This window comes from Silurus meridionalis, chromosome 15 (genome assembly GCF_014805685.1).
Source record: "Silurus meridionalis isolate SWU-2019-XX chromosome 15, ASM1480568v1, whole genome shotgun sequence".
Classification (NCBI taxonomy): Eukaryota; Metazoa; Chordata; class Actinopteri; order Siluriformes; family Siluridae; genus Silurus; species Silurus meridionalis.
This window is the reverse complement of record NC_060898.1, coordinates 1,850,001-1,862,500: the sequence shown is the minus strand read 5'-3', so window position 1 is coordinate 1,862,500 and position 12,500 is coordinate 1,850,001. Positions and strand designations below refer to the sequence as shown.

Genomic DNA, 12,500 nt, shown 5'->3' with positions numbered 1-12,500 from the left:
CCTGATTGGTGACACAGCTTGTGATTCGTGTATCCACGCTGCCCCACACACACACACACACACACACACGCATGCGCGCTCACACTGGATCGAGTTTCTCCTCTCTGACACTGATCCGAGCGAGCGAGAGAGCGGTGGTTAAAGCCGGCTCTAGACTACAGACATCCTGGAGATGGAGAGATGCTGCTCCGCTCCGGTTGGGGCGTCTGTCTGTCTGCTTCAGTGTTCACAGGTTTAAAGAAACAAGAACAGGGGGAGGGAAAAAACAACAAAATCAGATTAACACCATGTTCCTAAAACGGTACGGATCGGATGCTTCACTCTTTTCCTAAAAAAAGACACAATTTTAGTTCAGAAAATTGAACAAAACCTCATTGTGATCCTGTGATGATTTAACAATGGAAACCTTTAAATCCAGGAACAACTGATAACTGAATAACTTTTATATTTATATACTGTATAAAAATTACTTTCTTTAAACAAAAATCTTAATATCTTTAACTAAAATAATTCAGGCATCAGAAGAAGAAAAAAGGTTTATATGAAAATGCTATTATACAGAATATTTTTGTAGATTTTAATAAATTTTTTATCTTCAGCTTTCAGGTAGAAATCCTCTTCAAACTGTAGATGTTGGGTGTAGGTGTGTGTATGTGTGTGTGTGTATATGTATATATATGTGTATGTATGTATATATATATATATATATATATATATATATATATATATATATATATATATATATATATATGGGTGTACAGTGTGTGTGTGTGTAGTGTTATTATATATATCTTTCATAAAGTGTAATATTATAACTTTGGCTATTTTGTGATCTTTTAAATTTTAATAGAAATTTAGCATAGCTCCACCCCTCCACTACACAAGAAACACACGCAAAGCTGTAGCAAATTTTTTATTTTTTTTTAAAGTGATATTTTTACTTTACTCAAATTTAGTGTTGAAACATTTGCATAAATTGGTTTAATCAAATAGATTTTTTTTTTACTTTGGTTTCTGATGTATATAAAAAATGTTTCATTTGGGGAAAAGTGTCCTATCTATCTATCTATCTATCTATCTATCTATCTCTCTCTCTCTCTCTCTCTCTCTCTCTCTCTCTCTCTCTCTCTGGTAAATTTGATCTTCTTGAATGTGGATATCGGACGTGGACGTGTTCGCTTGAGGCCTGATTGTGATTGGTTGGTTCTTTGGCTGAAATTTCTGTAGCACGTAGTTGTCGTCTTTTTTTTTTTTGGTTTGAACAAACGATTAGAAGTTTAAGAAGTGAAAATGTTGAGCTTTTAAACGGAGAAGAGAAGGAGAAGAAGAGGGAGACAGCAGAAAATTAGGAGGCAGGTGTTTTTTTTTTTTTTTTTTTGAATACTTTGTTGCTTGCTTTCTTCTCTCTCTCTCTCTCTCACTTTCTTTTGTGTGTGTGTGTGTGTGTGTGTGTGTGTGTGTGCGTGATCAGTGAGGCAGACCCTCTCGGCTATTCAGGCCCAGTAACTGCCGCTGAGCGTGGGCACAAAGCCGCCCCGACGCGTGCTAATTGTCAGAAATAGGCGATACTGTGAAACCAATTTGAACGATCAGGACCAGATGCAGAGTGAACGCATCAGAAAGAGGGAGGGAGAGAGGGAGGAGAGGGCGGAAGAAAAGAAGGAGTGGGGTGAAAGAAGGGGAAAAGATAGACTGAAAGAGACACTTTGGGCTATGTAGGTAAAGTGTGTGTGTGTGTGTGTGTGTGTGTGTGTGTGTGTGTATTATATAAATAATATAATATATTAAAATATAATTAAAGTGTGTGTATTAATTATATATATTCTGAGCTTTATGTTGAAACAAATTCACGCCATCTATTAAAATTGTAATAAAAACAAAATCCACTACGTGACCAAAAGTATTGGGACGTTTCCAGCTACATGTGCTGGTTGCAGTAGCATGAAATTTTCCCTTCGCTTGAAATAGAAGATCCAGACCTGTACCAGCATGACCATGCCTCATATTCCACTCTTTGAAGATCTGCTTAACATGGAGCGTGATGCTTTATACTGTTTAAAGATGCTTGGGTTGTGTGTCCATGGTCTTCTAACGTCTTTACGTCTATTTAAAAAATAAATCGCATCAGCAATTCATGTCGCTTATTAATGACTGTGATGCCGCATGGCATGTCGCCGCATTATAGCACGATATGGACGTCCTTTATGGTTTATAATTCACCGTGTGGTTTCGTTTTATTGCATCCGAAAAGAGAAAATTGGGGAAAAACGACGCCGTGCACTGTTTATTGAGGATCCGCGTTTCCATTTACCCAATAGATAAAAACGAATGAAAAACCAACGAGACGTCTGATGATTTCCCAAAGCCTTGCATGATCCGGGTGAAGTTTCCATTCGTTCCTAAAACGTAAAACAAGAACCGTTTAATTTATCATCCGATCGCACCGAGCGTTTGTGCTGAATCAAATCGCAATCGAACGAAAGAACAGACCGAGTTTTCATGGGGAAAAACATGCGACATTTGGCCGATTTCCCGTAATGGTTTCTTTAATTCTGCAGTTATTGCCTCACCTTTGTCAGAAAAGCACTCGCGAACGTCCTGCCGTTTGTTTAAAATGGAGAGCAGGTGCTCCGGCCATTGAATTAACATCGAATAGCAATTAGCCGGGCAGCAATTTACAACCGGCGTGGCTTTAAAAAGGAGATGAGGCGGAATGAATGCTCATGGCCCTAATGAGCATTAGAGATTATTATGTGGAGCAGGGAGCGAATAGATCAGCGTGCACACGGGAACTTTTAACTAATGTCCTCTGAAAAGTAACTAAGACTGTGATGCAGTGCAGGTGCACACGATTTGACCGAAAGTATTAGGACATCTGTTTTTTTTTTGTTTTTTTTTTTTACAGCCATATGTCGTGCTTCTCCAAACTCCTATCAATTGTACTTGTATACCTGCCTATAATTACACCCTCGTGGCCGAGGTACAAAAAATCTCGTGGAACATCTTCCCAGAAGACCGCAGTTCAATTATAACAGCAAATGTGGAATATGTTCAGAAAGATCACGTAGTATCGAGTGTGTGACGTACGTTCTGTCTCTCCTAACAGGGCAACTTGCCTAAATACTCCCACAATGCACTGGTGGTGCAGGCGATGAAGACGAACCTGACCGACCCGGACATGCACATCCTGTTCTTCGACGTCGAAGCCGTGATCATCCAGCTGCTGACCGAGGAGGCGCAGCGTCCCAATCCCACCCTCGTGTCCCCCGAAACACTGCAGAAAGCCCCGGGGGGCACCGACAAGGGCGGGTCCTTCCTCGCCAACAAGATCTTCAAGCAGGTGAGTACGGAGACGCGAGACAGGACGCGGCACAAGGGAAACCTTCACGCGTTTTCCTCCCCAACCTCCAGATTTATCACCTTTAGTGAGATTCGATTGCCGGGAAACTGTCCGGAGGAAATCGGTATAATTCTAATTCTGATTTATAATTAGACGCTGATCTAAATCAAAACAGTGTTTAATCAGGGGGAGGGGAATAATGATGGAGGAGAACTTCAGGGACGACCGAGACGATTACGCAGCACATGATGTGCAGCACGGCTCCGATTTTCCAGTATTTTCAAGTTATTTTAAATATTATTCAGTAATAATTATTAAAAGAGGTCTGTGTTTTTTGGTGTAGATTCAGAAGTTATTATCATATGGACAATTATGTACGCTCACGTTTACCTCTGTGGACGTGCATATTATATAACATTACTATTATACACAATCACATTATTTATTTAATTATTTCAGTAGCTCAGTGGTTAAAGCTCTGGGTTACTGATCGGAAGGTCGGTGGTTCAAGCCCCGGTATCGCCAAGCTGCCACTCTTCGGGCCCCTGAGCAAGGCCCCTTAACACTCTGTGTGCTAGTAATGTACATTTGACAATTAAAAATAAAACTTTCTTTCTTTCTTTTTCTTTCGTAAGGCAGAATCAGTGGTAGCTTTATTTATCGAAGCATTAAAAAAAACTGTCTGAAACAATTTTCTTTTTCAATAAATTGGAAATTTACTTCAAATGTAAGCATTTAAAATTCATACAAAATACAGAATACATAAAAAGTTAGTAATTTTTCTTTCTGTGCAGCCTGGTACTATATGATCCCTGGCCCGGTGCCGGTCCGTGGCCCGGTATTAGTTAAATAAATCAATAAAAATCATCAATGTGAAACAATAATTTGAAATTGGATTTACAAATTTAATTCAAACATTTAAAAATTATATATAAAAAAGGTATTTTTATGGAAAAGAAAAAAAAAACTAAAAAAAACAAAGGGCATACTGACTTTACACCCCGAACTCCTCGTTGCAGGTAAAAGAAACCATCAAAGAAAACATCAAGGAGCACCTGCTGGACGAAGACGAGGATGAAGAGGAGGAGGCTCGCCGGCGTGAGGAGAAATCCAAATCCCTCAGTCTGCTGGAGTACAACCTGACCATGGACACGGCCAAGCTCTTCATGTCCTGCCTGCACGCCTGGGGCCTGAACAGCACGCTGGACGAGGTGTGCGTGAGCCGACTGGGCATGCTCAGACCGCACACGCCCATCTCCTTCGGCCTGATCTCACGGGCGGCCACATGTCCCTCATGCTGCCCACCTTCAAGGACTCGCTGTTGAGGCAGTTAGCGAGTAGCGTCGGCCTCGAAGGCAGGAAGCTCTCCGTTTCTGAAGTGGTGGGCAAGGGCACGTACGGCGTCTCGCGTGCGGTCACGACCCAGCACCTGCTGTCCGTCATCTCGCTGGCTAACACACTCATGGGCATGACCAACGCCACGTTCGTGGGCGAGCACATGAAGAAAGCGCCAGTCAGGTGGGTGCTGAGTGAACTTACCATAAATACCACAGAATTCAGTCTAAAACCGTATAACCAGAGTGCACAATGTAAGAGTTGCAAAGGGGGAAGATTTTCTAGTAAATTTCCATAACTTTCTGGAAACTTTCCACAAGTACTTCATCTGGAGAATTTGGGAAATATTCCAGGTTGAAAACTTACCAGGAATTTATGGTAATTATTTAGACATTTTGGGACATTTATGTAAAATGTATTAGATACAAACATAAATATACAAAATTTGGATCAGAACTTTGGTCATAAACTGACACACATGCAAACTAATATAGATTTTTTTTTTTAAATGACATAATTTCGTTGCACAACATTTGACACGCAGCACATAGAAGTTTTAAACATAAATGTATGTAACATTAATGAAATTGACATGAAAATTCGCCAAGATGGATATTCTTTGCCGTAATTTTGTTAAGAAAATGATATTTTCAACCACATTATGTTCCCTGTTATTGGCCAACCTGCAATTTTGTAAATTCCCATATATTCCCGTTAATTCCCATGGAAAGTTTCCAGCTTTGACATTCCCCGAAAGTCCATGTCCATTATTAAATGTGCTCTAAAAATAAAAATTTAATTAAATCGAATTGAAACATAGTCTTACTAAATGGTGTATAAATAGGAAACTTCAGTTTAAGCTCATGTGTAAGAATATTTCTAATAAATGTTTAATATTAGTTTATCTAATAAACAGATAATATCGTCAACTGATGTAACCATAGTACCAAACTATAGATGCTACACCCGGGGCAATGTGGGCAAACTATATCACTACTTAGACATTTATTATTCATGAGACAATAAATGAATAATAATAATAATAATAATCTGATCTTATGGTCCCACTCCCTGTTTCCTCCCCAATCTTTTGCTCTTTTATGAATATGAACTGAACTGTTCATACTACTGTTATACACACAGACTCCCAGTAACTGCCTGGAGTCTTATTTTCACCAAATATGTGTTTGTAAAACCGATTTGAAGCTTTTATTTTTTCGCATGCAGAAATATCAAGAAAACTAACGATCGAAATCCACCATACGGAAAAACTACACACATTTTTCTGATAAATCGTCCAAAAAAATGGCACGTAGCGCTTCGGCTTTCAGATAGCGAGCGGCGCATCGCAGATTTCATCATCCTCGCTAACTTCACAGCTCGACCAAAGCAAACAGAACACAGACAACAAGCTTCACACAGCAGGCAGACAGCATCCAGACAGCTCAATATCTGGAGCCGTGTGAGGGGAAAGCGAGAGCGGGTGCGAGGAGAAGAACTCCTTCTGATTTCTGTGTTGTTTTTCGGTGACCTTTAATGAGGCTGGAGGTCTTCGTGCTCTTTTGGATGGCTGTTTTTAGACCAACAGCAGATAAATAGCAACGGTTCAGCATTCATATAGAAGATTTTTGTGTATATTGTCCATATATACGTATGGATTAGTAGCAGATGCGCCGCATTGGCTGAGCTGCATTATTGGAAGATTTGGCGTTGATGATTTTCATCTATTTATGAGCCTTTTATGCAGTTTGGTGGGCATTAATACAGATCAATGAGATGTACAATGAACACGCTTGAATATTTATGGCTGTTTCATTGATTTAAGACATTTACACAAATGATGGCAACAGAATTTCAGCTAGAAATTGGAAAACGTGGCCACATTTTGGGAACATTGTACAAGTGGGAATTTTTCTCACTCATACAAATTAAAATTTTTGTTTGATTTAATCTTTTGAAATGCATGCAGAAGAAACATTCAGCTATGTATCAGTAAACAAATGTGGTTCAAAATTCCAGCTCAGTGTTGTACAGTGACAGAGTGGGTTAGGGTTAGGGTTAGGTTAAAGTTCATTTTTGTTTGACCATTTTTATAAAAAATAAATAAATATAAAAGAGGCATAATAAAAATGTAATAAATAAGATCCACTGAAAAATGCTTTTAAATCACAGAAGATTTACACCAAAATCCACCATAATGCACACATCCGGCAATTAAAACCGTCCGTGTGGAAACAGCAAAAGTTCCATTTGGTGTCTTGATAATTTACGTAATTTAAAACACTATAATTCTGAATATTGTGTCTTCATGCTCTATGTTGAGTTTGATTTCACTTAAACATACATTTGCATGAAGCTTCCATATTTGTCCATGTGCATGTTGATTAGAGTAGTAAAAACTTGAACAGTTTCAATTAAATTTTTAGAACATATAAAAATGTAGCATTAAGTTAACGAGTTAACTCGTGACATTTATGCGATTAATCGCGATTAAATATTCTAATCGATTGACAGCTCCTTGCTATAGATAGATAGATAGATAGATAGATAGATAGATAGATAGATAGCAATAAAAACTGTGTAAGTCTAAAGTTTTTTCAAATTTTTTTTATAAAGATTTTGTGCTTTCGTGCTTTTTTTTTTTGGTAAGTCAGTGCGCGCACACACGCACACACACTTAGGCATATGTATGCACACACACTTTGTCGAAAAAGAACTGTAAGCTGTGAGCAGTGTGTTAATATTTCATTTGGCCTTTGTGTTTCAGGCCTCCAAGACCCGGAGCCCCAGAGAGCCCCAAAAAGACGCCCCCCCAGGTCTCCACCCCGGCCATGCAGTCCCAGATCAAACAAGGTACTGTAACTACAAAGAGTCTCTCTCTCTCTCTCTCTCTCTCTCTCTCTCTTTCTTTCTTTTGCCCTGTATCTATCTTTCTGTCTGTCTCCATCTCTGGTTCTTTCTTGTTCCCTCACTCAGGGGAAAAGTCATGATGTAAAAGCACAAAACAACATGAAAAATCTCCTTTCACTACAGCGGCTCCTCACACAACCCGGCCTGGGGTGCACGGGGAGTGTCTGGGGAAAACACACACACACACACACACACACACACACACACACACGTACTAGTAAAATACTTAGTGCATCTCATGAAGCCCTGAGCCTCAGTGTCTTAATAAACATTCTCTCATTTCTATTTTTTTAACCTTTATTTATTTAAATGAATTTTTATTTCCTACCTCTTAAACTATTCGTTTTTTTGCTATTCATTATTTAAACCCAAATTCTCAAAACACATTATTATGGATTATTTTGTGTTGACTGATATCTAAAAAAAACAAAACAAAAAAAAAAAAACCCAACTAATTCATTTTAAATAAAGCGATAACTAATAATTGTGCAAAAACAGAAAGGGTCTGAATTTTTTTTTTTTTTTTTTTGGTATTTTTATTATTTATATATAAATGTATTTGTTTATTAAATACAATTTGCAGATTCATTGTTTAGATGAAATATATCATCAGGTTATTTAATAAAAGGATGTAGCTATAATATGATTAAAATTAAGACGATTGTCGAGATCCAGCAATTCTCAAGATTGGGCAAAAAAAAAAAAAAAAAGAAAATTATAGCAACAGCTATTTTATAAAAAAAATGAAGTGTTCACTTATGTGCAAATGATCAGTCTATCTGTCTATTTATTTATGTGGGTATTTTGCCATGATCCTTTCATAGTTCAGTGTTTGATTTTGGGATACCTGATAAACTTATTCTTATTTTTAATTGAAATCACTTGTTATAATGTAAAAAAAAAAGAGGATTTACTCAAAACACCTTTTCGAAATAAAAACCTATGTTTTGTTGTAAGGGTGTACAAACTTTTGCTCTCGGCTGTATGCGTACTTTGGGTTTTTAAACCCAAGACAATATATTTAAAAATCAACTGATGTAACCCTCAGTTTTGAGGACCTGTTAGTTTTAAACACACACACACACGCACACACACACACGTCCCCACACGTGGCCTAATTTGTTACCCCGCAGGAGCGTCCATTGTCCAGGCACAATAGTGCTGTGGCGTGTGGGATCATTTGTGTTCACTTACTCATGCCACGCTCCTGTTTGCTCCCTTTGAGAGGAAGTGTGACGGGGCGTGCTGAAAATCGCCACGTGGCACTCGCTATTGTTCGCCTTCTCTCGCCATAAGGGCTCTCGGCTTCTTCTTGCTTTTTTTCACATGCTAATCGCCTCTGCCTTTTCTGACGCACAAGAGCTCGGCCTCTCCGGGGCCAGATTTCCGACGCGTGCCTGTCCGATGAATTCTCACGCTGAGACGAAGACGGGCCGCGACGGTCGGTTTGAAAAGGCGAAATGAAAAGGGGCTAAATGTCCTTTTCTCGCCGGATTTATGGGCGAGAAGGCGTAAGAGCGAGGAAACGTGCGCTCGGCTCCGCTCAGATGCGTCCAGCTTATTGATCCTTCGGCGCTCTTTAGGCTTAAAGACATAATGAAAGTTATTCAACGCATGTAGCTCTTTTCCTCTCCTCCTCTCGTCTGTACTCGGTTCCTCGGGTATTGATCCGAATCGGTTTGTGAAAACCGCTCTTAGATTGTCTTATTAAGTGTTTTTTAATAGAGTTGTTCTTTAAACCCGGGAGAAAGTCAACAACGTCCAGCGTCCTTATCGTGCAGACTTGCTTAAACAAACGCAAACCCTTTATTTCTCTGTGTGTGTGTGTGTGTGTGTGTGTGTTTTCTTGTCCGTCTCTTAGCCATTAGGGTAAATGAAGGGGATTGAGAGAGGAAAGAGAATGAACAGATCAAGAGTTGCTCCAATCAATGAAACTCTTCCTTTTACAGCGTCACAATTAGAGGAAACTGTGTTTCAATTGCACTTATTCATTTGGCAGCACATTTATCCAAAACGATGTATAAGTGGGGAAATGAGAATCCTTTAAGGCTCAAGGGTCTCGCTGAAGAGGCCAACAGTGACGTCCAGGCAGTTCTGGAATCCAGCGATAAACACAGAACCTTCTCATGCCACAGAGGCTTCACCGCTGGGACAAATTTTTTACCGCTCATTTCCACTGAAGCTCCAACCTTCAAGTCACTAAAACAGAAAGCTGCCTGGTTAATCGAGTAGAATAGATTTTATTTGTCACGTATACACTACAGCACGGTGAAATTCTCCCTTTGTATTTCCCAGCTTGGTCAGAGCTCAGGGTCAGCTTTGATACGGCGCACCTGGAGCACAGAGGGTTAAGGGCCTTGCTCAAGGGCCCAATAGTGGCAGCTTGGAGATACCGAGGCTTAAACCCCCGACCTTCTGATCAGTAACCCAGCACCATAACCGCTACCACTCCCCCCAGAACACAACCAGTCACAGGAGCAGAAACATCACCAGTCGTATGGGTAGAACCTTCACCAGTCACTGGGGCAGACTCTTTCCCATTAACTTGATCAGAAGTCACAAGGAAGAACCTTCTTCAAAACCATCTACTTTTAATTAGGCAGAACCTTCTCCAGTTCCTCAGGCAGAACTGTCTCCAGTTTCATGGGAAGAGCCTTCTCCAGTTACTCAGGCAGAACCTTCTCCAGTTTCATGGGCAGAACCTTCTCCAGTTACTTATGCAGAGTTTTTTTTAGTTAATTACGTAGAACCTTCACCAAACTTCTTCTATATGACTGCTGAAAACCTGTTACACCCTGATGGTACAAAAGATCTTGGATTACGTTTTCATGTCTTATTCTGCTGCTCCTGTGGGCCGTCCCATGTTCCTCTGTATGTTCTGAATTGTCTAGTCGTTTGTGTTTCGTCTTTATTTTGATAAATATTACTTTTTGAGGTGGAAGTAATTCTGGGGGTTATTTATTTATTTATTTATTTATTTATATTGACTTGAATAATAATAAATAATTGACCATAAGATTGCTATGTGCTTATTTTTGAACATCTTATTCCACCTTCATTGCCCATTTACTCTTATAACAACCTCCACTCTTCTGGGAAGATGTTTCACTATGTCGGTAAAATGAGGAGGCCTGAGAGGAGCAGGTAGAGCTGCTGGAGCTTCATAGCAGAAAATCTTCCACATCTTCCAACCCACGGAGATGGATTTGTGCACAGGGTTTGCATCGTCATGCTGGAACAGGTTTGGGACTCCTAGTTCAAGCGAAGGAAAAATTTCATACCAGATCCAAACACGTCGTGATGGTAACAGTTTGGAGAAGAACGGGTGTCCCAATACTTTTGGCCGCAGCGAGTGGAATTTCTGTTTGTTTAAAAGTTTTCCGACGTCTTCAAGTGCACGTGAAACGTGTTGTCTGCGTCTTCTTCGTGTTTGACTAACTGCTTTTTCTCTCGTTCATGTGACGCAACTGGAGACCGCGCGTCTCTCTCTCTCTTTTCTTTTTTTCTCTCTTCCGTTTTCCTTTTATTTCTTTATTCCTTTTTTTCCCCCTCCCATTTTTTTATTCCTTTTCACTTCTTTCTTTGTTTCTCTCTTTTGCAAGCTGCTGCCGCTGCTTCCACCTCCGCTCTCGCACCCGGCACAGGGGCGCCTCACGCCGCCTCCACCTTTCATTCTTCTCCCTCCGTAAATGAAGGTACCACAAAAGAGAAACTCCCATCTTTTCTTTTCTTTTGTTTCTTTCTCTCTCTCTCTCTCTCTCTCTCTCTCTCTCTCTCTCTCTCTCTTTCTCTCTCTCTCTTTTCTCAGTCTCTTTTTCCCTCAGTGAACTCATCTGCCTTGCGCTGCCTTACTGTTTTACCTATTTTTTTTTTTCCTTCTATGTGTGTGTGTGTGTGTGTGTGTTTGTCTTGTCTGGTTTTGTCCTTGTGTGTTGTTAGTGTAGTTGTGTTAGTGTGTATTTGTGATTGTGTTTGTGTGTTTGTTTAAAATCTTGTGTGTTTACCCAATCTTTTCAGCATGCATGCTGTCTTTGCAAAAGGGCAACTATGCATTTCACACACACACACACACACACACACACACACACACACACACACACACACACACGAATGCACAAAAAATCTCCTGGTGCTTTATGGTTTTTGAGACACATTCATGTTCCATTTGTCAAAAACACAGTGTTGAAGTGGAAGAAAGTTCTGTGGAGTCCAAATGGGATGATTTTGTCTCCAAGAGAAGAACTTGTGTGAGATGGAGAACAGGAGAGAAGATGTGATCGGACTCCGGACAGTCGTCTACCGTGTTATCTATCTGTCATGGAACGACCTGCCCAGTCACTGCACCGAAATCCTATTGAACTGCTCTGGGATGAACTGAATCATAAAGGAATCTCCGACTAGTGAACTTTGGCGAGTTTTACAAGCTGAATGTTTGGAGAAACGAACCGTCCGGATTCTGTGTGTGTGAAGCTGTTCTTCACAAACTGGAAAATAATATGGACATTTATAGATCTGTTTGGTGAAGGAAATCATACAGTTACATTATCAAATTTGTTGCATAGAAACAAAAGGAACATACAGGTGTCTTTCAGAAACCATAAAAACAGGGTTTTCCACACTTTTACAGGCACCAGATGGGTATGTGTGTGTATTCATATATAAAAATATACAGACAAATAAAAAATAAATACAAATAAAAAATGTAGCAAGAATCTTAAAACATCTTCAACATTCTACAAGTATTAGTACAAATACACAAATTATTATTTTTTTTATTTATTTTATTTAAAGTTTGATTCATTTTTTATAATTTTTTTTTGCACATTATATTGATTTTTCAGGATTTGTTTGCTGCATGACTTTAAAAGAAAATGTCAGTTTAATGAAGCCTTAAAATGTGTGTAATCATCATTAT

The 12,500-nt window shown here is 39.5% G+C and overlaps 1 protein-coding gene across 1 annotated transcript in view; it reads left to right on the top strand.

The window, feature by feature from the left end:
• Positions 1-12,500, top strand: part of LOC124397798 (WD repeat-containing protein 7) — a 96,107-nt gene that overhangs the window by 21,883 nt on the left and 61,724 nt on the right. Inside the window, 5 exon segments of the mRNA XM_046867586.1 lie at positions 3,107-3,340; positions 4,360-4,612; positions 4,615-4,858; positions 7,443-7,528; positions 11,188-11,280. Coding sequence (XP_046723542.1) covers positions 3,107-3,340; positions 4,360-4,612; positions 4,615-4,858; positions 7,443-7,528; positions 11,188-11,280 — 910 coding nt within the window.